Genomic DNA, 20,418 nt, shown 5'->3' with positions numbered 1-20,418 from the left:
TCTGTGGGAAGAATCATTTTTACGCAACAAAAGGGTCAGGAGATCATCCTGCGGTTGATTTTATGTTGCCGGTGAACGCTTCACTCGATATTGCCATTGTCTCGGGTGCGTATCGGCACTAAGTCTTCCCACTGGCGCTGTCTTTCAGCAGAACTTACTCCACGCAGGGAACCGATTGGATGTGATTGCTCCTGCAGTGGTCTGCATCGTACCACAAGATATGTATGTCTCAGCGATGCGTGACCGCCTCGATGTGTACTCCAGTTTTGTATTGGGTCTGACTTTCTGTGAAAGTGTTTACAGGTTATTCAGGATGTGCGTGTCATGCGCGCTCGGAAAGTCGATGAATACAATTAGCCTAGCAAGTAGTCACTTTATTCACGTGCGGTGATTATGCTACCATCTTTTCACATACAGACTCCGCCTACTCTTCATCAAGCCGCGCTCAAACATTAGGCCGTCCATGTTCTATCAGAATGTGTGATACAGGAGTATTAATCAACGGCGCTATTTTGCGCTGAACATGGCGTAACACTGAGTCTATGCCCACACCTGAGAACAACGACCCAGCTGACATGCCATGGCCGCCCTTCGACCTCGAGCTGACGCGCCGTTTCTGTGTGCGTGCTCGACTGTATGGACGTTCTTGCAAAGTCCCGATAGAAGTGAGGTGACAATTGCGTTTGTCAGCCCGCAATGCAGCGTACCGCCGAAGCGTCTATCAAGATAAAAATTCGTTCCGTGAGAAGAAAAAAAATACCTGGTGGTGTTCACTCGCAGGGTGAGCAGGCGACAAATGCAGCACACAAAGGTACGCTATATGCATACATATCTGTACGTCCGCATCCCAAACTTCACCCGATCTTTATCTTCAACTTTTGCACGCGTCTTTATGTATGATTATATACTGTCACTCAAATTCAGGCCTGTATCCCTGGCGTCTTTGGGGCCCTTTCATCACGCATCATGATAAAGTAGCACAATTCCCCGCCTCTCGCTCTCACATCAGCTCTGATTCTGTATATTCCTTCGACGTAAAGGGTCGCTAGCGGCGAGGTCACCATCGCCTGGAGCACCCTGGAGTTTTTCTTTTATCTTTTGAATTCGTATATCACGAAGACAATCAGGTTGACGTGAGTGGCTCGACGTGTTGCGAGACCAACGGTATGTGTGCAACTAATCACCATCAATGGCAGAGACTTTACTGACGCCCATGCGCGGCCCGCTTCGGAACATATGCCACGTAAGTGATGAAGGGCGGTAATGGTCGCGGATACAGACGCACTAGACAGTCCTTCTGTTAAAGTGGCACCAAGTCCGATCGGACAGGTTAGACGAAGGTGCAAGCCCATGGTCAGGCTATGAAAGTTCCGCTGCTCCTGGAATTGTCTTCCCGTATCGCTCCACCTCGCATGTGTTATTGAGTTGGTATTTTGAAACAACACATTCTAGCGAGCACCTACAATCCAGATCATTCATTTCCCAACATGTATTCAATGGCAGAGGTCCAAAACTTGGCTTGGAGGTCATGATGTTTGCGAGGTGTGTTTAATTTATTGTAACCTCAACTCTATTCTCATGCGTGCAGCCCGTCTTCGGCTCCGGACTGGCGTATCCCACTTCACAACACCCACGTCTAGCCGTACACTGGACAAGATCTAACAGAGGATCTGCATCAAATATACACTGGAGCGTTTCGAACTGAGAGTGTTTGAGGATCAAATCTTGATGGGCCCCATGAGCGACCTGGTTAGATGCGTGTCTGTGCACTGCAAGTAATACAATATGCCTTCGAGTTGCTTGTGAGTAGTTCTCTTCCTCGGGTCGGTGTATGCGCACGAATACGACTCTTTCGTGCCTTTGTTCGAATGAATAGTGGATCTGTTGAGCGACACTCGATGCATTTATCTCTACATGAGTGAATCGCGTATTGATCAGCCACGCCTTCCCTATGGGTAGTCATCTGAGCTATTGGATGCTGGTGAGGCCTCTCTCGCTTCCTCTCTGAGTCCCAGGTCTCGTGTTCTAATAGTATTAGACTATATCCAGCCGGTCGGCTGTATGACATCTGCATTTCTCATCAAAATGTATCTGAGTTCATACGCGCTGATGATTTCTTGTCGTGTCCAGGCGTCTCTTCTCATTCAAGTGCTTCACGGCTCCTACACTAAGCCCTAAGGTACGAGGCTTGGAGATTCGGGTCTCACAATATTGCTCACCAATCTATCTTTATGACCAGCAGGTTTATGCCAGAGGTTATGTCATAAGCATAGAGGCCAACAGTCATGATACTCAAATATACAAGCGTCTGGCATGACACGAGGCGCGTCTAGGACGGCCCTTTGTTTCCACTTACTGGCAGCGCAGTAGCTACTAGCGTTGTCAAAACGGTGGAGGTTCGCTTAATTGTGAGAACATCAGCGGGTCCGAACCTGTATTGTATTCTGAGGCGCAGATCCCAATTCTTCGCACTTGCCTCGACCAATGTTTTATCAGCGAATACATCCCGTTATGCTCAACAATTTGCCCTCATATGCCCTTCGATATCCGCATCCTCGTAGAGAGAAGCTATGGCCTTCCACATTCGGCGAGGTAAGACCTATTGCTCCCCCATCACTGCTGCGACCTTGACTGAATACATTGTCCACAGCTCCGTGATGGGATCAATTTGCGCAATATTTGCAGAACCATGACACATGCACAGCGCTCTCTAGTGTTGCATAAATACCTACGCGTATGCTCTCAAATCTCCATCTCCAGGTTCCCCAGAGCTCAGCGCAGGTGTTCACGGAGATTCTTGCACCATGTTCTTCACCAAGCTTAGGTGACTTATAATTTATGGTCTTCCAACTGGTGGTCTGCTGACTTGAGATTTTAACGTAGTGTCGTTTGCTCGATCGTGTCACTCGCGTCTGCGTTGATCATCAATACGCCCTCCACACCGTGGTACAGCGATGAGGAGGTCACCATAACCTGGCAGAACCAGAACACTGAAGAACCATCTGTTTTCTCCTTTTTGTTGACTAGCTCCGCTGTCGGTGGTGACAGCTATGCGATCGCCGATGATGTCTCTCCTGTTTCAGGACATCTTACTGTCACGTTGCCTAATGTTCAATCTGGGTACGTATGTATCACACCTGTCGACAGACAAAATACTCATTTTGACATTCTAGATCGTACGTCCTTGAGGCAGTCAACGTGACGTGAGTGGCAAAATATATAGAACAGCTGATTTATGAATTGTCGCTCACAAACTGTCGATGGATGGCAGGGACGTCAATGACGTCTATGCGGAGTCGGCTTCGTTTGAAGTCTTGTAGAGAGCTGATTTAAGTGGTTCGCGTACATGCACGTCCAAGTTCGAGGCACTCGCGAAATTGGACTACACTTCTTAACCATGTTCACATTAGCTACGACAATGTGATTGCATCTTTCGAGTAGGCTCTCACTCTCGTTGGACCCACCTTGAAATGCGGGTATTATCAGTTAGAGCTCACCGAAGGACTTCATCAAAGCGTGTACTATTATAACATGCGCGTGGAGGTCAATAACAAAAAGATTCAGGCTCGGAAGCGTCTGAAATGGCACGATATTGAGGCGCGGGCCCTAGGAGGATGATGGTCCTCTCTTTCCACTCAATAGCGGTATCAGATCGGCCCAGGTTTGCATTTCTGTGAGAAAATCAAGATACTCTTCGCCATCAGCTGCTCTGCGGGTCTCAACCTCAAGTCAGTTTATCATTGCTAAGCGCACATTTTCGGCCAGTCACTGGTGACCCCTCGCACCTACCTCGGCCACAGTTTTTGGCGAGTGCACCCCCTTGTTCTCGGCTGTTTGTCCGCATGTGCCCTTTGCTCTCCGCATTTTTCGCGTAAAGGGAGGTCATGGTCTTTCGCATCGGCAAGGCGAGACCATTATAGTACGATTCCTGAAGCCTAGCCTCCCATCACCACCGTACCTTTCTAGTGACTGCGGATAATTGCGTACTAAGACCAGGCTGCACAATATCCGCAGAACACACCCTAGCTATATAAATACCTGTGCGTATGTTCTCAAATCCTCGTCTCTAAGCTCCCCACGGCTCGGCGCAGCTGTTCACAGGGATCTTCACGCACTATGTTGTTCAACAGGTTCAGGTGATTCGTCCCCTTCACGATTTTTCAAACTAGTAATTCGCTGACACAATATGCAGCGTCGTCTGCTCGATCGTGTCGCTCGTATCTGCGCTGATCCTCGACACGCCTTCCTCACAGTGGTACAGCGGCGAAGACGTCATTGTGACTTGGCAGGAGCAGCCCACTGGAGATCCTGTCTTCACTCTTGTGTTGGCCAGCTCTGTCAGCCCTATCGGTTTAGCGATCGCCAGTGATATTTCTCCTGCGTTAGGGTCTCTTGCTATCACGGTGCCTGATGTTCAGCCTGGGTACGTGTGCATTGCACTCATCGACAAACGGCATGCTCATTCGACTATTCTAGATCGTACGTCCTTGAGGCGGTCAACGTGACGTGAGTAATCAAATCTGTGTAACAGTGCATTTACGAATCACCGCTTACTACACATGATTAACGAATAACAGGAATAATTCAGACATTTATGCAGAGACTGCTTTGTTCAAAATCTTGTAGGGTACAGACAGGAATGGGTCGCATAACTACATGCCCGAATCTAAAGCATTCGACTTCACAAATGTGTTTATATCGCTATCAGACGATCTGATTCAAATCTCGACATGTCTTAACTGAATTACACCGGTCAATTGTACAGTACTCCTATCAGAATACGTTTGAGCGCATCTAACTCATGCTCGCTGATACTGGTGCCCAGGCGTCTTGTTCTCGCTCTCGAATCAAGTGCTTGATATGTCTCTGCACTACACCCCAAGGTACGAGACCTAGGGAATTGGTATAACCAAAATGCAAGCGTGTAATCAGGATAAGCAAGCGAATATAATACAGCAATCAAAGCTTGGACAGAAGCAAACCGACAACGACGACAATAATCGTGGATGGTGGAGTGACGACGCAATATGACCAGAAGATGGTCCGGCTGATGAGTCGCTCAAATGAGTCGCCGGACGCAGCCTGTGTGATCTGCGCGAGCGTCACCGCAGGGGGCGACGCGATCAGGAGCACATTCGCTACGACAAAGACAGGGCTGCAAAAAACGGGCAGTTAGAACGGGCACAGAACGGGCTCTCAGCACGCACTCATCAAAGACCTCCTGCAGGTCAAACTTAGCTGACAGCGCCATCAGGGGCAGCAGCAGCAATGGTGTGATAAACATCCGAGAGAGGACCGCTACTAGCACCGTCTTCGTCTCTCCTGGGCGGGCCTCGGGCTTCTTCTGCGCGCGCGCTTTATCGTCTCGCCTTCGCAGCCTGAACATATCCCGCACGTTCTCCATCAGCGACACACGCGATGCTCTGCTCGGGCTCCGCGACCGCGTCCAGTACGACGGCAGGGCCCGGCGCTCCCGCTCCCGCTCTCGCCCCTCCATCTCCTGGGACTCCGGCGGAGTGTAGAAGTACGCACCGAGGACAACGAGCGTGACCGGGATCGAGCAGTTTCCTGCAGCAGTCAGAGCGCCCTTGACGGGTTGCAAGTGTGCCTCCAGTGCATGCTGCAACGGCCGGATGCATGCGACGACGAGCGACGCGAGCGACGCCCAAAGTGGAACTGTCATGAATCCGTTGAGCGCGTGCCACCCCCGTCGGAGTCGATGCCGCGTGCGCCGCACTCGCGACTGCCAGAGCGTCGAGGTAGGCTCGAGGATCGGAGGGCGAGGGAGAAGGGGCGAGTCAGGAGCGTCGTCCTCGTCCTCGTGGTACATCGACGGTGCACTCGACGTCGACGCGAGTGGGCGCTGCAAGTGCGTGAGCGCAGGCGATGCGGGCGATGACGCGGTTTTGGGATCAGCAAAGCGATCGAAATCGTGGCCGTGCTCTAGTGTCTTCGCGTCATCGGATTCCTCAGAGGGCGTGGGTGATTCATGTCGTAAGCCATCTTCCTGCGAAGTTCGAAATACGGACTCCTCCACGCCGATAAGGGAGGTGGGGGCAGGGGCCTCCGCCACGGCAGGACCCTCTGGATCAGCGCTTGATAGCAGGCGGACACCATAGCTCCATCGAACCTACAAAGCATCGTCATGCAGGATACTTTGAGGGAACATCGAGCACTCACGATCATGCCAAGAGTGGAGTAGAGGACGAGATAGGTGAGCGCCCTCCCAACCATGGCATCAAAGTTGTCATCGGGGCCCCATTTGAGTCCAGGGACAGTAATTACCATACTCTGCATGAGCGCAATCGGTAACGAGTTGGAGTTCATGAACATTGCGGCGGCGACAGCAAAGTTCCTGTGACGACAGATATTGATAAGCATATAGCCAGTGGAAACAACGGAGCGCCACGATGCAATTCATCGACAAGTCTGGCCAAGACTGCACATTCGCTCGCGATATACTAAGGACGATCGCATAGCCAATGCCTGAATACGAAAAGTATCATGTCTCCATCCAACCAAAGAGCCGAACCAAAGAGCAAGGGTAGGGGCTCCGAATGTAGTGCAAACGGCATGAAGTAAAATTGACCGCACCTCTGAGTTTTCTTAAGTCCAAGCATCCATCCCAGCACCAACGCGACAATCATTGAGACACCGGTAGTAATCACGAAGAATATTGGGATGATCCATAGCTCACGGAGTTTTGCTATGACGCTGCGGTGAGCTAAGGATGCGTGGAGAACGCATTCTACACACCTGGTGACAAGAAGAAGGCGACTTTGGAGAAGAGTAGGGAGGGTGTGAATAGGGAGATGTTCAGCCGATTAAGTTGCTGTTGGCCCGAGATCCCGGGACGGACTGAATATTGGTGAAGCAATGAAGAAAATAGTACACACCTTCTGAGTTTTCTTATCAAGCACGCCTCGTCTCGCGAGTACATATCCAGCAACACAGACAATGACAACCTCGAGTATAGACTGTACGGAAATCTATCAGTATATGCGCGAGATTTACACGAGTGGACTCGGACCTGGAATACAGTCTTGAGAAGGGGTCCGACGGGTGTGTCGCTCATGAAGAGACTCTAAAAATGAGACCAAGGAGAGATGTAAAGTGGGGGAGAGCGGCGAAGGAGAGCGGGAGGGAGAAGGCGCAGCTGGAGAGGAGGCGTCATTTGTATATGCGCGAGGAAAGTGGCTGAGCCAAGCACACGCACGCTCTTCGTCCTCCTCTCCTCCGGCGCCTCACTCGTCTCCGCCCCTGTGTCCCTTCCTCTCGTGCTTCCGCAGTCTCCCAGCCCCCTTCACCGCCGGCGAGTGCAGCCCCAGATGACGAGCCAGACGTTTCGGAAGGCGTGCGAGGTGGGAATCGTTGCATAATAGAGCGCCTCCAATTGGACGCACGTTGCTCACATCTTCCCTCGAGCTCATTTCCCTGCCAGGCGTCTGCCATGCCAAACACACAGGTCTTGATTGATTACTGTCTATGGCAGTATTTCCGCCGTCAGTCTGGCAATGTCCGCCATCTTCTTTGTTTGTGTGTTGCAGACTGGATGCCGATGTTCCCCTCGTCGTCTGTTCTAATCCCAGTGTGGAAGAGTGTCATCCCGGAGGCTTTCCAGAGGAGACTTCGGCGCCAGATTCTCAGCATGAAAAGTATGTGTCCAGCACGGGTCGCGAAAGGCATGGTTCTACATGCTGTTCCGACTCAAACCTGATGAGCCAAAAACCGTGCTGACGCACTGTTTCTGGCTCGGTTATGAAAGTCGGGGACTGCAGCTTCACATATTGTCAGGCTAACGCCTTTAGGTGGCCTGTGTTCACTGTTGTGTCCGATGCCTTGCGGGCCCCGCTCAGGAATACGAAGGTGAGAGAGAATTCTCTTCACTCTTCACATCTACCACTACTTACGCAAGCGCTGCAGTCACAAGACTACAGACAGCCTTCCATTCCTATTAAGTATGGGGCACTGAGGTCCCGCGTCCGACATTCAAATATTCATTACTTAGTACTGGTGATCGACCATCCAGCAATTCAGTCGGAAGATCCCATTGACGTGCGGTGTCTAGGAACAAACGCTCGTCGGTCTTCATAGTATACAAGCCTTCCCTCGCTGCTTTCCTTCCTGCGGGATGACGCTACACTGATTGTACTGATTATAATGGTCTTCCAGAATAAGAATGCATCCTGTTGCACGTAATATGACCCATGTTTACTAGCAGGAAGTCGAAGTCTATCAGTTCTTGCTTATGGACATTGTCACGAGATTTGTGTGGTGGGAACGTATCATTGAAGCTGATTTGAGTCTCAGCGGAGGCTCTAGCCGGCGGCATCACTCTCCAGTTGCATCCAATTGTTACCCAAATCGCGTGCGATGGTTATATGCGTGTCCACTGCATGTAGTAGAGTGCTCTCGATGTCTCATGCAGCGACAGTGTTCGAAGATCGATGATCCGTCATCTAATTCTTGTTGATGACAAGTATTCGGGCATGAAGGTCAATTCACGACTTGTGTGCAGAGTTGATATCTTTCCCATGACATATTACCATAACCCTCACAGACTACACAATCGTATGTGTTTTTCCATATAGCAATGATATACAGCGCATGCACTGAGCGAACTTTAGGTGGTAGAGCTCGCACAAGCAGTCGGAGATATCTTACAAGACGTTATCCCATCAATACTCGTTCACCGTGCTCATTTGCGGACATACGAGCCAGTGGTCTCTCAAACACTATTGCACACCAATTCGATTACTCTGGATGGATTTTGCCAGATCTCCGTATGTGGAGATCATATTAGACAAAAGCCTGTACCACCTCCGAGCCCATCTTCTGTTGCATCCATTGGACGATAGTTTATCGTCATCGCTCACTGGGCAACCCCGAATTCTGTTTTCCGGCGTACTACCGTCGATCGTAAATTCGGCGGTCTCGGAATACACCACATTCGCGTCCCTAAGTTTGGTGGATGCTCTTGCATTAGCTGCGTACAGACTGACCCTTAAGAAAATACAACTCACGTAACGTTGACAGCCTCTAAATAGTATTCTCTGCGATGACAAAAATTGCGTGTCGAAACGGTCAATAGATTGCATTCCAAAGTCACATTCGTTCATGTAGGGTACGCACCCTGTGAGGACGCTGGGAACCTGAAGATCAATGGACCCCTGGGCGGACGCGACGTACGCACCTAGTGCAAACGGATCGGTGTAGGTGGGACTGCTTAACAAGATGGAGAAAGCAGAGTCGCCCGGTTCCGTTTGCTAGGTGACAGTGACCACCGTCCCGCTGACCATGGGCCGGAAGGGGTGTCTAGGGGCAGCACGGACGCCAGAGAGATGAGTGAGCAGATAGCGCTACACGAAAATGGCATGTAAGTCCAGCCTGGTTTGGAGGCGGTATTGGGTGAGCTGACCTCAGTTTAGATATCATTTTTCTGGACCCGAACGAAGATAGTCGAGAAGTGGTTCGAGCCGTGAAGAATTGAAGCGAGGAGATGTCAGGGACACGGCGAAGATCTTCACCAGTCACATTTATGTGCAGAAGATCATTGGCATGTGCGCTCAAATACGTTCGACGAGGCCACCCTAGCCTTATCGCGTGATGGCGGTTGTTCGCAATGCACTACTACGAAGTGTAGCTGTGCTCGTGGAGAGCGAAGAATGATGGGGAACGGCCTGAAGCGCTGAACGCAAGACCGACGTGGGACTTGGGGTTGCAGTCGCCTTCATGGGAATGATCCACGCATGCAGAAATCATCGAGCGATTGCACAAGGGCTACCCTTGCCTATGCTTTATGGCGATCACGGCCTCCTGCGACAGATGGTGAAATAGAACCGTTCGGTGGAGTCGAAGCTTGTCCGTACTGACGAGATAACCAAAGAGCGGCTGGTATAGTGATTACAACGACGGTTTTCCTTCCACTCTAGATGTTGTCATTTCAGCGCTGCCTACGGGAGATAAATTCATAGGTACGACGAGCGTGCCGACGAGAGCGAGAGCCTTTTCAGAGAATGGCAGAATCATATTGCTGCAACCAATGTACAATCAGGAAGCACACTCCAATTTCGCGCGAAATCCGAATCATACTGGGGCATGCTTGCATGCGACCCACTCCAGTCTGTAGCCTACAAGATGTCGAACGAAGCAGTCTCCGCGTAAATGTCTGAATCATTCCTGCCATTATTCGTCAATCATGTGTAAGCAGCGATTTGTAAATGTACTGTTGTACAGATTTGATCACTCACGTCACGTTGACTGCCTCAAGGACATATGATCTTAATAGCCGGATGAGCATACCGTTTTCCGGTGAGTGCAATGCACACGTACCCAGGCTGAACATCAGGCACCGTGATAGCAAGAGACCCTAACGCAGGAGCGACATCACCGGCGATCGCTAAACCGATATGGGTTACAGAGCTGGCCAACACAAGAGTGAAGACAGGGTCCCCAGTGGGCTGCTCCTGCCAGGTTACTGTAACCTCTTCCCCGCTGTACCACTGCGAGGAAGGCGTGTCGAGGATTAGCGCAGATGCGAGTGACACAATCGTGGAGATGATGCTGCATTGAAATTCATCTCAGTGAACTAGTAGACTGAATGGTATGATTCACCTCAGCGTGAACAACATGGTGACGAATCGCTGTATACAGTCCTGCTGAGCTCGTCCGGAAGACTCTGAGATGGGGATTTGGGAGCATACACACAGGTATTTATGCAATGCGGAGACGGCTAAGCAATTTCGGTAGCTCTGTGAATGGTGTACAAGCTGACCTCACTGCAGAATTATCTGCAATAAATTGTGTGAAGGTGTAGGCTAGGCCATACGCGTAGAACGGTATGTTCTCACCTCGGCGAACACGATAGGCCATAACTTCCCTTCGCGAGAAAAAATGCAGACATCGAAGGGCACACGAGGGCAAGCAGTCGAGAATGGCGGGGTGCACTCGCCGAAAAACATTGGTCTAGACAAGTGCGAGGGGTTGAGAATCTGCACTCAACGGATCCATTTGCTTCTGTTGATCATTGCCGTGATATCCCCATTGCGCATGATCATATCTTCTAGATGAAGAGCCGACCAATTCCAACTTGCAGATTGCCTTGCCTTGTATCGTACTTGTCTCCTTCTTAGTATACAATAAATTGTCTTGGTGTTGATGTTACTGAATTGTATTGAGAACGCGAATTGCATTGAGTTTTGTGCATCCCGATGGTGCATAGTCTGTGCTATCACGGAGTACAATGTAGAAGGGCGTACGTACAAAACGACAAATGGTAACAAATCCACACAATGGCAAGGACTGTAGAGACTAGAATACGGGCATGAGAAATATCGCTAATGTGGGGGAGGGCGATCCCGATGTCGCATTCTGATGTGGCGATCGTGTGTCATGTCTATCACAAAATTGAATGAGGGGTGGATAAGTGGATAAGTGGAAGGTAGGAGTTGGCCCAGTGACCTCGGTAGTTGATCATAGGCAAGACGAGGGAGCTGACGTTTACATCCTATTGCAATCAGCCTTGCTCCAGATCGCATCGTCCTCCAGCTCAAATGCATTGCATCTAACAAGCATCAGCCACTTTGCCCGCTCCTCATCTCGACGAGAAATCGCCGGATCGTGGCTAGCACCCGCATAGGTAACAGAACTGTGTCGCTTCCGCAGCATCATCCCGACGCCGAGTCCTACGCCACCAAGCGGCATTGTCGAGGCGTAAGAGCGAGACATCGTCTGCCTGGAAATTAGCGCGGGGAGCAACGACGGAAGCGTCGACAGGGATGCCGCGTACGTGCACACGCGGATGCGCTGTGCGGACGACAGTGTGGGCGCAAGGAACGATAAGATGTATAGCTGCAGCTCCATCGGCAAGCGTGAAAACGGGAACGCGCGTGCAGGAGCAAGCAACGCAGACGACGGTACCAAGTCAAACACGGATCCGATCGTCTGCAGGAGAGCTTCCGTTGATGGGACCTCCACTATACTACCTTGGGTTCCCGAGCGCAGAAGCAATGCTCGGGCGTACCTGAGTAGCACAAAGGCCTCTCGCTGGGTCACCGTGCCGAGATACTTGTTGCGCAGGAGGATGCGCGCAAGCTCCTTCTGCCCGTCTCGCCAGAGTACTGATCTTGCGCCTGTGCGGATGGCATCGTCGTCTTCGCTGCTTGCGGCAGTCTCGCTCGAAGTGTCGACCTCTGCATCGACGAGCCCGTTTGCGAACAGCTCGAGCGTGGACAACGTAAAGTTGTGACGGTGCACCGCGCGAACAATTCCGCGAGCGCCACGGAGCCCGATGCGGTTCCCGTTCAACTTGAGGGTAGTCAGCTGGCAGCGGGGTGAGGAGATATACTCAATGATATAGGGAGAGGAAGTGTGCGTCAGCCCGAGAACGGAGAGTTGGAGCTCGCGAAGGTATGGAGCGTCGAGTGTGGGTAAGAGGTGTGCGATGAAGCTATCTGAGAGTCGTGGGTTAGTCGTGAGGGAGAGCGTGTCAAGATGCGAGGAGTTGAGCGCCACTGTTAAGGCGGCGACGACGGCTGGGTCGCCTGCAAACGCATTCTGCAATCAAGTTCAAGAGTGTGAATCCTGTGTATTGTACATACACTTACGTTCTGCAGGAACAGCTTCCGCAGTGAAGTATTGTTCTGCAAAAACCGGGAAATAGAGTACAGACCACGGTCGCTAATTTGATTCGAATTCAGGCTTATCTCCAGAATCCCATGTCCGCAACCTGCCTCAGAGATAAGGTAATCGAACAAAACTTCACACCCGTCGTCGCCGAGCTCGTTGTGTCCGAGAATGAGCTTCGTGACGAGGTGTCGCGACTGAATCATAGAGATGACCTCCAGCGCGCCTGGGTGAGGGGCTCTAGTTTAGCCCGGCGGTCAAAGTTGAAAAAAGGAAGGGGCGTGTACGCACCATTAACAGAAGTAAGCCCGGCGTCCAAGCTCTCGATATGGCTCCGGACTGATATGGAGACCTTCCGCTTTGAAGGCGGGAAGCCGCGGTGTATGTTGATTGCCTGTGGATTCATGGCTATCAACAGTGGTGTGGGTATCTAAGGAGATGGGGAGCGGATCGATCACAGGAGATGGTTGTGGTTCATGTGCAAGCCTGAGCGTAGTGATCATACGCAGCCATCTTCTGTAAGTTATGTCTGTCAGAGTTTGCTGATGCTGCCACACGTTTTCCGCGGAAATACTGTTTCGAGTGACACAATGAACAGATTAGCATGGTCCATGGAAGTCTTTCGAGGATAACAGTGAGAGTTTTGCGGTCAAAATGCGCAAACTGACTCAGCTCTGTCTCTTCGGTGGTAGTACCGTGACAAGGCAGAAAGCACAGCGCCAAGATTACATAACGTGCCACGGTCTTCATGGGCGTTTCTCTCTTCCCCGCTCACTGTCGTCCTCTTCACTCGACCACCACCATCGCCACTCGCCATTTTAGAACTGAGCTCGCTTTTGCGCAGAAAAACGTCATTTCGCAACAGTCGCACACAGCTTCCAGCGAGTCTCAGCCCAGATGTCGACGCTGAACAAAGACGAACAAGAAACGCTGCGCCTACTGGTACAGCACGTCTCGCGGGCGTTCTACGAGCCAAAGTACACCGTGGTCATGGACCAATTAGTCCGGCATCCGGTGTAAGTGCACGCAGAGTTGTATCGCTGACTTTCGCTGAACCGGTAGTGCGCGCGGTTCGTCAGTCTGAAAGACGACGATCTAGCGGGACGGATGGGGCTACAGCTCAAGGAGCTGAATAAAATCATGGCTGTGTTGGAGTCTGATCGCTTGGTCAAAATGTGAGTTAGGGCGCAGTTTCTGGTCTCTTTCGTACTGACCCTCGTAGTTACCGGCAAAATGAGCTCAAGGAGGGTGCTCAAAGGTCGGTTGGGAGGCAATATTACTTCATCGACTACCAGCACTTCTGTAATGTTGTCAAATGGCGCGTAGCCGAGATGCGGCGAATAATTGACTCGTCGCTCCGGAATGTATGTACTAACCGTAGTGTGGTGGCGTGCACGCTGACTGAGCCATTCGCAGGAGCTAGACAATAAGGGCTACATTTGCCCACAATGCGGCAAATCGTTCTCTCCTTTAGATGCCGACAAGTTGATTGATTTCACCTCGGGAATGTTCATCTGCGACATTTGTCGAGCAGAAGTCGTCGAGAACGAGAATGCGGAGAGCGTGCGTGGGAGTCAAGACCGCATGCAGCGGTTCAACAGGCAGATGCGATTTCTCCGTGAGGGTCTCCGGAGAACGGAGGACATGGTGCTCCCTGCGTGCGTTTCTCCGTCCGTGAACTCTATCCTTTTCTGACGATCTGAATTTTAGGTTCGACGTTGCGATGTGGATCAAGACACATATAATTGACGCCGAAAAGGCCAAGGCGGCAGGACCGGGAGGAGGATTGAAAATTGCAGGCGAGTCAGGGGAAGCGAAGCAGGACGAATCATTTGGAATTGTCCTATCTGTCGACAAGGACGAGGCAACACGGCGCGAGGAGCGTGATCGGGAAGCTGCTGCAAAGAGACAGCAGAATGCACTCCCAACTTGGCACTTAAAAAGTACTATCTCTGGTGACCTCACAGCGCTGGGAATCAAAGAAAGTGCTCTTGCGCAAGAAGTTCAAGGCACAAGCGTCAACAAGCTACCGAGCTCCAATGACACTATGATAGGCATGGGTCCACATCTTCTAACCATTGATGCAGATGAAGACGTCAAGCCGGACATCACACAATCAAAAGAAGAAGATTGTAAGTATAGACACTTGCATCTTCGTGTTTATATTCTTATGTTATCGCTATAGATTACGACCAGTATTATGCGTCCCTCGCGGCCTCTGCGGCACCATCGGCGAACGACACGCCCAATATACCCGGCGCAGGGAGTGATTTTGGTGAAGAAGATGACGTGAAACCCTCCGTAGAGTATCTGCAGTCCCTAAACGAGTATCGTAAGAGGTCGCGATCGGAAGATGATGTAGACGGAGGGCGCGGTATACCCAAAACTCCACGACTCTTAGGCGATGGGATCGTAACAGCGTCGTCGTCGCCCGGCAGCAGCCAACATAGTAGTGCTCCGCCTGCCACGCCGTCGACCGGACATACCAGTCTTGAGAATGTAGCAGTTGCTGGCAAACCGTTTAGTGATCCCGTTGTATATGGTGGGTTGTACCACTTGATTGCTGTGGTTATGGATAACTCATTGATTCTAATTCATAACTGTAGTCAATGGCGAACCGGTGGCGCTGTCTGCAATCACAGAAGAGCATCAAGAGATGATGACGCCTGAAGAATACACGATGTACTTTGAGGTGCTCACGGCTCATTCGTAAAGGCTTTGTTCAGGTTTATTTGATCTTCATCGGTGTATCTTCCAAGTGCTGGACGATCATCATTTACACATACTATCAGGGATGTATCAATTAGTCGGTATTGTAACAGCTAATCGTAGTGCAAATCTGCGTAATTTCGTGTCATTCTCATTGTTTACGCATATTCACGAGCTTGATTGAGATGCAAATCAAGTGCAGTACATTCTCTCTATCATAGCAAAATTCGGCTGCATGCTATTCTGCAGTCTTTTACGACTGAGCATTATTTAGTACGATGATGGGTGCTTCAGCAAAGTCTGGCCAACCGTGGCAATTGTCCTATCAGCTTATGAGCAGAAAAGCATTCTACTTCAGTACTCACCCCTCCGTCAATGAGGACGGTCTCCCCGTTGACGAACCAGTTTGAGACCAGGAACAGCGCGAGCGATCCCATGTCTCTATTGGAACCACCAACTTGAGGCGGCCCACCCTGTGTCAGGGGCGGCTGTGAGGTGGGCGTCTCGAACGACCACTTGGTCCCGGGGGCGATGTGCGACTGTCCGATGAAGTCGGTGGACCCCGGTGAAGACATCTCTGTGAGGAACAAACCTGGTGCCCCCGTTGCGCATGAGTCCTCGTTCGTGAAATGCGCACCAGAAGACAGAGGGTACGAACCTGGGGCGATGCCATTTACCCGGATGCCGAGGGGCAACAGCTCGTGAGCGAGGGACGACGTCGCGTGTCCTATGGCCGACTTCGAGTACATGTACGGGAACGAACAACCCGAGGTACGCGCGTCCTGTGCAGTCGTTCTCCACGGTCAAGATGCGGTATGACGAGCGGGGCCGCGAGCACTTGCCTTCGTCCAGCCATTCATGCTGGACGTCATGATGACCTGTGGCGCGAACTTCCTCGCACCACCCTCGTACTCTTTCCATTTCTCAAGCAGCGGCAGAAACGCGAAGGTTAGCCAGTACGGGCCGACTGCATTCGTTTTGAGCGAAACATCAAAGTCTTCTTCGCTGATGGGGTCGAAGAATGCGGCGCGGAATGCCTCCGCGGTGTCAGCTTTTGGCGCAGCGAATTTCCCTTTCAGGATACTGTGGTTTGCGGTGAGCCTGTGGGGTAAATCCAGTGGTAGAAGGAAGGCATCACCCTGCGTTGTTGAACAGAACCGTAACGTGCTTTTCTCGCTTGCCAACTTCCTCTGCGAGTCGAGAGGCTTCTGTCTACCGCGCGTGATAGGACAATACACGCTTAAGTCGATGAACAAGGAGTTTTTTTACCTTGTACCTGATATCACCTTCAATGCCATACATTCGTCCAGGCTTGTTTGCTTTCTCGGCCACGTCGTTGTACACATTCGCGATCCTGGAGCCCTCTCTCGTTTGAACACATTCACCGATACCGATATGACTGGGGCCTCACCTGTCCAACTCTGTCTGCCTAGGGCCGATTATATACACGGCAGCGCCGTTTGCCAACAGAGTTGTACTGATCATTAAACCAATACCCTGCACCGGCGTAATGACTACATAACCCCCATACGTCAGGTTGTGAACGAGTTGAAACATACCGTGCCTCCTCCGGTAACCACCGCCACAACGCCGCGGAGGTCGAACATATTGCTCGCCGTTACTCGTTCGAAGATAGCGTCTGCCATTGTTGGTCAAACCGTCCAAGTGTTCCCCTAAAGATAAGTCAGTGAATGGGAGCAAGTGGCCCGATCGCGAGACTATAAATGCTACGACGGCGGAGATATGTGTGGGTCAGCTTCAATGCTTACTGGGCACTGGAGAGCAACTTGTGACCACGATGACGCAGAGCATCATCTCGGATCTCGATCAAATAAGGATTTCTTCGATAAAGCGTGCGCAGTTGTGGAGGATGATTGGACTTTGGACCGATGGACGTGGTCGAGGTAGCAGTTCGGCAACAGGGAAGCTCACAACTCTACAAATTTTCGATAGTGCACCCTTGGAAAATGTGAAGACAGGAGGACAGTTCTGTCTGAAGGGAAGAAAAATTCGAGCAGTGTTTAGTAGAGCCTGTAATGCAAACAAGTTGAAATCGGACATGTCCTTAGAGCCACCTCGCTGGCGTTTGCTGTGATGATGAGAAGTTCGTACCTTATGAACCAGGAAATATCAAGCCTTGTTTCCAATGGGACGGACGCATATTCTGTGGGGATCTTGTCGACGTGCTGAGCATCTGCTCACTTCGACGACCAGTAGAAGCTACTTAAGTTAATGGAAGTAGGCGTGTCCTCATTATCGGTGCATATATGCGCTTTGTGTGTGACTTGGACAATAGACAATATCTTAATGACAAGACAAAAGTAAGGCTTCACTTCCTTGACGCAACGAATGCTGTCTTATCCATGAGGCTGCCGCAACGCTGCCAGGATCAACAGATACCGAAAGAGATGCGGCAGGTTCCTAAATTAAGACATACATTATCCGTGCATGATTCCGCATATGCATATAATCTACATTGTGATAGTCCGGAGCAGATAGATAACTCACACAAAACCGTTTGCACAACGGGGTCGATTAGTTGAACAAGATACGAGTGTCCTGTGGCGTCAGCCTCTTCCTCTCGAGGATGAGCGCCGAGATAACGATGTCGTCGAACAGCCGCTGGCCCTCGGGAAACAATTTCAGCGAGGGAAGGGGGGAGGGTAGGCCATCCGCACGTGGGGACATAGCCACCGGTGTATATGAAGCGAGTAGGGTCGCGCTGGAGGTATGTTTCTGGCTGCTCAGATAGCACTAGCGATATATTGAGAAATTCAGCGCCGGAGGAGTACTATGAAGGAGTGGGAGAGCACGTACGTATCTAACGGGACTATCACAATGCCAACTGAGGTGAAGGGATGGGTCGCTGTGCCATTTCCAGACCCAAATAGGCTAGGTCCTTGAGTATGAGGGCTTGTGCGAGATTGCGAAGGACGCACCTCGGATTTACTACCTGACCGTGACAATACGACATCCATGAGCTTTTCGCGGCCGTCCCTCGTGACTGTGCTCTTTTTTGCGGCAATCCCCATCCTATCCCAGCGAAAAAAAGAGAGGATCAGAAGTAACATGAACTGCTATATTGAATATAACCTACTCAAAAGACGCAACAGGCTCTCCTTCAGAAGTCTTTCCTCTGCAAATTGTAGTGACATGCAGTGAAGGAATAAAACAGTTGAGGTGGACGGATATATGGTAGTAAGGCGTCGCGTCATCCCGACCGCTGAGGATCATAGAATTGAAGGATAGCTGGGTGAAAACACAGATAAATGGGACGAAATGCCGTTTTTGAAGATAGTTGTAGAGCACACTTGGAGAACAGTATGTATATGAGGCGCACTGACAATAGGCAACTGAGACTCACGCTTGACCATTCCTGGCGACCATGGGCTCGGTTTTGCCATCCATGTCCAGAGCCAGATTAGATGCACTCGCACACCTCCGTCGTTCTAAACGTCGTCGGTGTCCTGCCCCTGGCTGCGAAATGCAACGATTTTGCAGCTCGGGATGTGAACTAAGGGAAGGCAGGCCAGGCGACTGGGGTTGTATCCGTATCACAGGGACATCGTCGTAGCTGTGAAGCGAGATTCAGTGATACAGCGCAAAGAATTACTAAGTACCGTCGTACTTGGGAGGCTTTGGCAGGTCTGGTTCAGTTGTTACGCGAATGTGCAAGCCCCCTGATTCGGCCGCAGCCCATTCTGACTCTGTGATGATCATAGCCGCCGTTCGGTTTCGCAAAACGCTCTATGCTGTAGGATAGCGGTGTCGGGGTCAATCAGTCGTTATGGTCATGAAGCGGGCGAAAGCCTGAGGAATTCCGGGACAACGTAAAGTACGGACGCAAGACTGGAAAGATGAGCGGTCCGCCGCGGAAAGATGGGTCCAAGAGAACATTCACACGAGAGTTATACGGAACGAGCAAGCTTCGGAAACCATGTATGTGGTTCAGAGATATCTCACGACAGTCTTCTTCCACTCTCTGGCGCCGGAGTAAACGCGCATGCGCGGACGTACAAAAAACGGTCATCATCGCCAATCGCTCAATTAACTATATATTCACTCTCACATCGGCCTTCAACTAGCCGCTATCAGCGAGATAGTCTGTATTGAACATCGGCTTAAAATACTTCCCGACGAATGCTCGTCAAACATTGATTATTATAAAGCTGCAAAACGGCTTCGTATAGCCACGGTGTATCCACCTCCTGTCATTGGTCTACTTATAGGACTCCAGGCATTGCCTATCGTGTGACGCACCGGACAGCATGGCTGACTTTCAACTTACAGGAAGCATTTTATGTTCTCGGGTCCGGCCTATCACCTGCACTGCCAGTAGAATCGCCATCAACACCACTGCCAGTGCAACGGACCTTGGCCAACTCACCACCTTCCCGCGCAGTATCCGAATAACTCGACGACAAGGCAGATATCATCATTTCTCAGGTCGGAGGCTCCTCCCGTAGCGGCGTAGCTGCCATATCCACCGCTAAACCACGACCAGTCGCAGCTGATCAAATCCCCTCTCATTATGATATACCCTGTCGCCATCACCACTCAAAAAGCGAGACTGGAAGGTAGTGGAAGTCGTATGATGACATACAGTTCCCTGAAATTGGTGAAACTGTATCACATACTGGCAAGCTGCTCGCACGTCCTTATGCAGCAGATAATTACTACTCATCTGTATCCAGGTTGATCTTCCTAGCATCGTTCATAAGCATTAAATACATGGCGCCGAGCGTTTGGATGGACCTCAAATAAGTTGAGCCGCTGATCCATCTCTTGGTGCGGCAGCCTTCAGCATATTTGGACAAGCACGAGATCCTTTACTATTGAGCCAGCTTGGATACACAATGGTCTGTGCAAAAGTCATACAGAATTTACATCTTGTTCTTCAGTGCCTTCTCGGCCCACTCGTTCAGACTGCAAGGGAAAAGGGGCATCATCTCGTCTAGCCGCTCCTTTTCATGCGCTAAAATCAGCACAACATTCTGAGCCGCGTTCATAGACTTGAGTCTTTCTACGGTGTCTCGGGCAACGTCGATGTCCTCGTGATTGTTGCGACTAACGAGCCGTTCCCCG

At 50.9% G+C, this 20,418-nt stretch overlaps 9 protein-coding genes across 9 annotated transcripts; 3 read left to right on the top strand and 6 right to left on the bottom strand.

The window, feature by feature from the left end:
• Positions 1 to 2,804: 2,804 nt before the first annotated feature.
• FIBRA_06967 (uncharacterized protein) lies at positions 2,805 to 3,320 on the top strand (the record flags this gene model as incomplete). The annotated part of the gene is made up of 4 exons (XM_012328669.1): positions 2,805 to 2,824; positions 2,884 to 3,120; positions 3,174 to 3,203; positions 3,272 to 3,320. The coding sequence occupies 4 exons, from the start codon at positions 2,805 to 2,807 to the stop codon at positions 3,318 to 3,320; spliced, it is 336 nt and encodes a 111-aa protein (XP_012184059.1).
• Positions 3,321 to 4,116: 796 nt separating this feature from the next.
• Positions 4,117 to 4,626, top strand: FIBRA_06966 (uncharacterized protein; the record flags this gene model as incomplete). Its single annotated transcript, XM_012328668.1, has 4 exons — positions 4,117 to 4,136; positions 4,193 to 4,423; positions 4,477 to 4,506; positions 4,578 to 4,626. The coding sequence occupies 4 exons, from the start codon at positions 4,117 to 4,119 to the stop codon at positions 4,624 to 4,626; spliced, it is 330 nt and encodes a 109-aa protein (XP_012184058.1).
• A 333-nt stretch (positions 4,627 to 4,959) lies between these two features.
• On the bottom strand, positions 4,960 to 7,075 carry FIBRA_06965 (uncharacterized protein; the record flags this gene model as incomplete). The annotated part of the gene is made up of 7 exons (XM_012328667.1): positions 4,960 to 5,155; positions 5,208 to 6,130; positions 6,181 to 6,355; positions 6,595 to 6,706; positions 6,757 to 6,832; positions 6,897 to 6,977; positions 7,031 to 7,075. The coding sequence occupies 7 exons, from the start codon at positions 7,073 to 7,075 to the stop codon at positions 4,960 to 4,962; spliced, it is 1,608 nt and encodes a 535-aa protein (XP_012184057.1).
• A 3,055-nt stretch (positions 7,076 to 10,130) lies between these two features.
• On the bottom strand, positions 10,131 to 10,631 carry FIBRA_06964 (uncharacterized protein; the record flags this gene model as incomplete). The annotated part of the gene is made up of 4 exons (XM_012328666.1): positions 10,131 to 10,179; positions 10,251 to 10,280; positions 10,333 to 10,563; positions 10,615 to 10,631. The coding sequence occupies 4 exons, from the start codon at positions 10,629 to 10,631 to the stop codon at positions 10,131 to 10,133; spliced, it is 327 nt and encodes a 108-aa protein (XP_012184056.1).
• Positions 10,632 to 11,499: 868 nt separating this feature from the next.
• Positions 11,500 to 13,030, bottom strand: FIBRA_06963 (uncharacterized protein; the record flags this gene model as incomplete). The annotated part of the gene is made up of 3 exons (XM_012328665.1): positions 11,500 to 12,555; positions 12,606 to 12,850; positions 12,916 to 13,030. 3 exons carry the CDS (start codon positions 13,028 to 13,030, stop codon positions 11,500 to 11,502), a joined length of 1,416 nt encoding a protein of 471 aa, XP_012184055.1.
• A 491-nt stretch (positions 13,031 to 13,521) lies between these two features.
• FIBRA_06962 (uncharacterized protein) lies at positions 13,522 to 15,337 on the top strand (the record flags this gene model as incomplete). Its single annotated transcript, XM_012328664.1, has 7 exons — positions 13,522 to 13,626; positions 13,687 to 13,799; positions 13,847 to 13,988; positions 14,041 to 14,282; positions 14,335 to 14,756; positions 14,810 to 15,166; positions 15,231 to 15,337. 7 exons carry the CDS (start codon positions 13,522 to 13,524, stop codon positions 15,335 to 15,337), a joined length of 1,488 nt encoding a protein of 495 aa, XP_012184054.1.
• Positions 15,338 to 15,586: 249 nt separating this feature from the next.
• On the bottom strand, positions 15,587 to 16,082 carry FIBRA_06961 (uncharacterized protein; the record flags this gene model as incomplete). The annotated part of the gene is made up of 2 exons (XM_012328663.1): positions 15,587 to 15,655; positions 15,699 to 16,082. 2 exons carry the CDS (start codon positions 16,080 to 16,082, stop codon positions 15,587 to 15,589), a joined length of 453 nt encoding a protein of 150 aa, XP_012184053.1.
• A 54-nt stretch (positions 16,083 to 16,136) lies between these two features.
• Positions 16,137 to 16,979, bottom strand: FIBRA_06960 (uncharacterized protein; the record flags this gene model as incomplete). The annotated part of the gene is made up of 5 exons (XM_012328662.1): positions 16,137 to 16,416; positions 16,472 to 16,545; positions 16,603 to 16,687; positions 16,745 to 16,830; positions 16,893 to 16,979. 5 exons carry the CDS (start codon positions 16,977 to 16,979, stop codon positions 16,137 to 16,139), a joined length of 612 nt encoding a protein of 203 aa, XP_012184052.1.
• Positions 16,980 to 17,868: 889 nt separating this feature from the next.
• FIBRA_06959 (uncharacterized protein) lies at positions 17,869 to 19,053 on the bottom strand (the record flags this gene model as incomplete). Its single annotated transcript, XM_012328661.1, has 6 exons — positions 17,869 to 18,087; positions 18,151 to 18,225; positions 18,273 to 18,366; positions 18,431 to 18,643; positions 18,698 to 18,907; positions 18,962 to 19,053. 6 exons carry the CDS (start codon positions 19,051 to 19,053, stop codon positions 17,869 to 17,871), a joined length of 903 nt encoding a protein of 300 aa, XP_012184051.1.
• Positions 19,054 to 20,418: the final 1,365 nt, after the last annotated feature.

Source organism: Fibroporia radiculosa (assembly GCF_000313525.1).
Source record: "Fibroporia radiculosa TFFH 294 genomic supercontigs, scaffold9888, whole genome shotgun sequence".
NCBI lineage: Eukaryota > Fungi > Basidiomycota > Agaricomycetes > Polyporales > Fibroporiaceae > Fibroporia > Fibroporia radiculosa.
The sequence above is the reverse complement of the archived record's forward strand: the minus strand, read 5'-3'. Positions and strand labels throughout refer to the sequence as shown.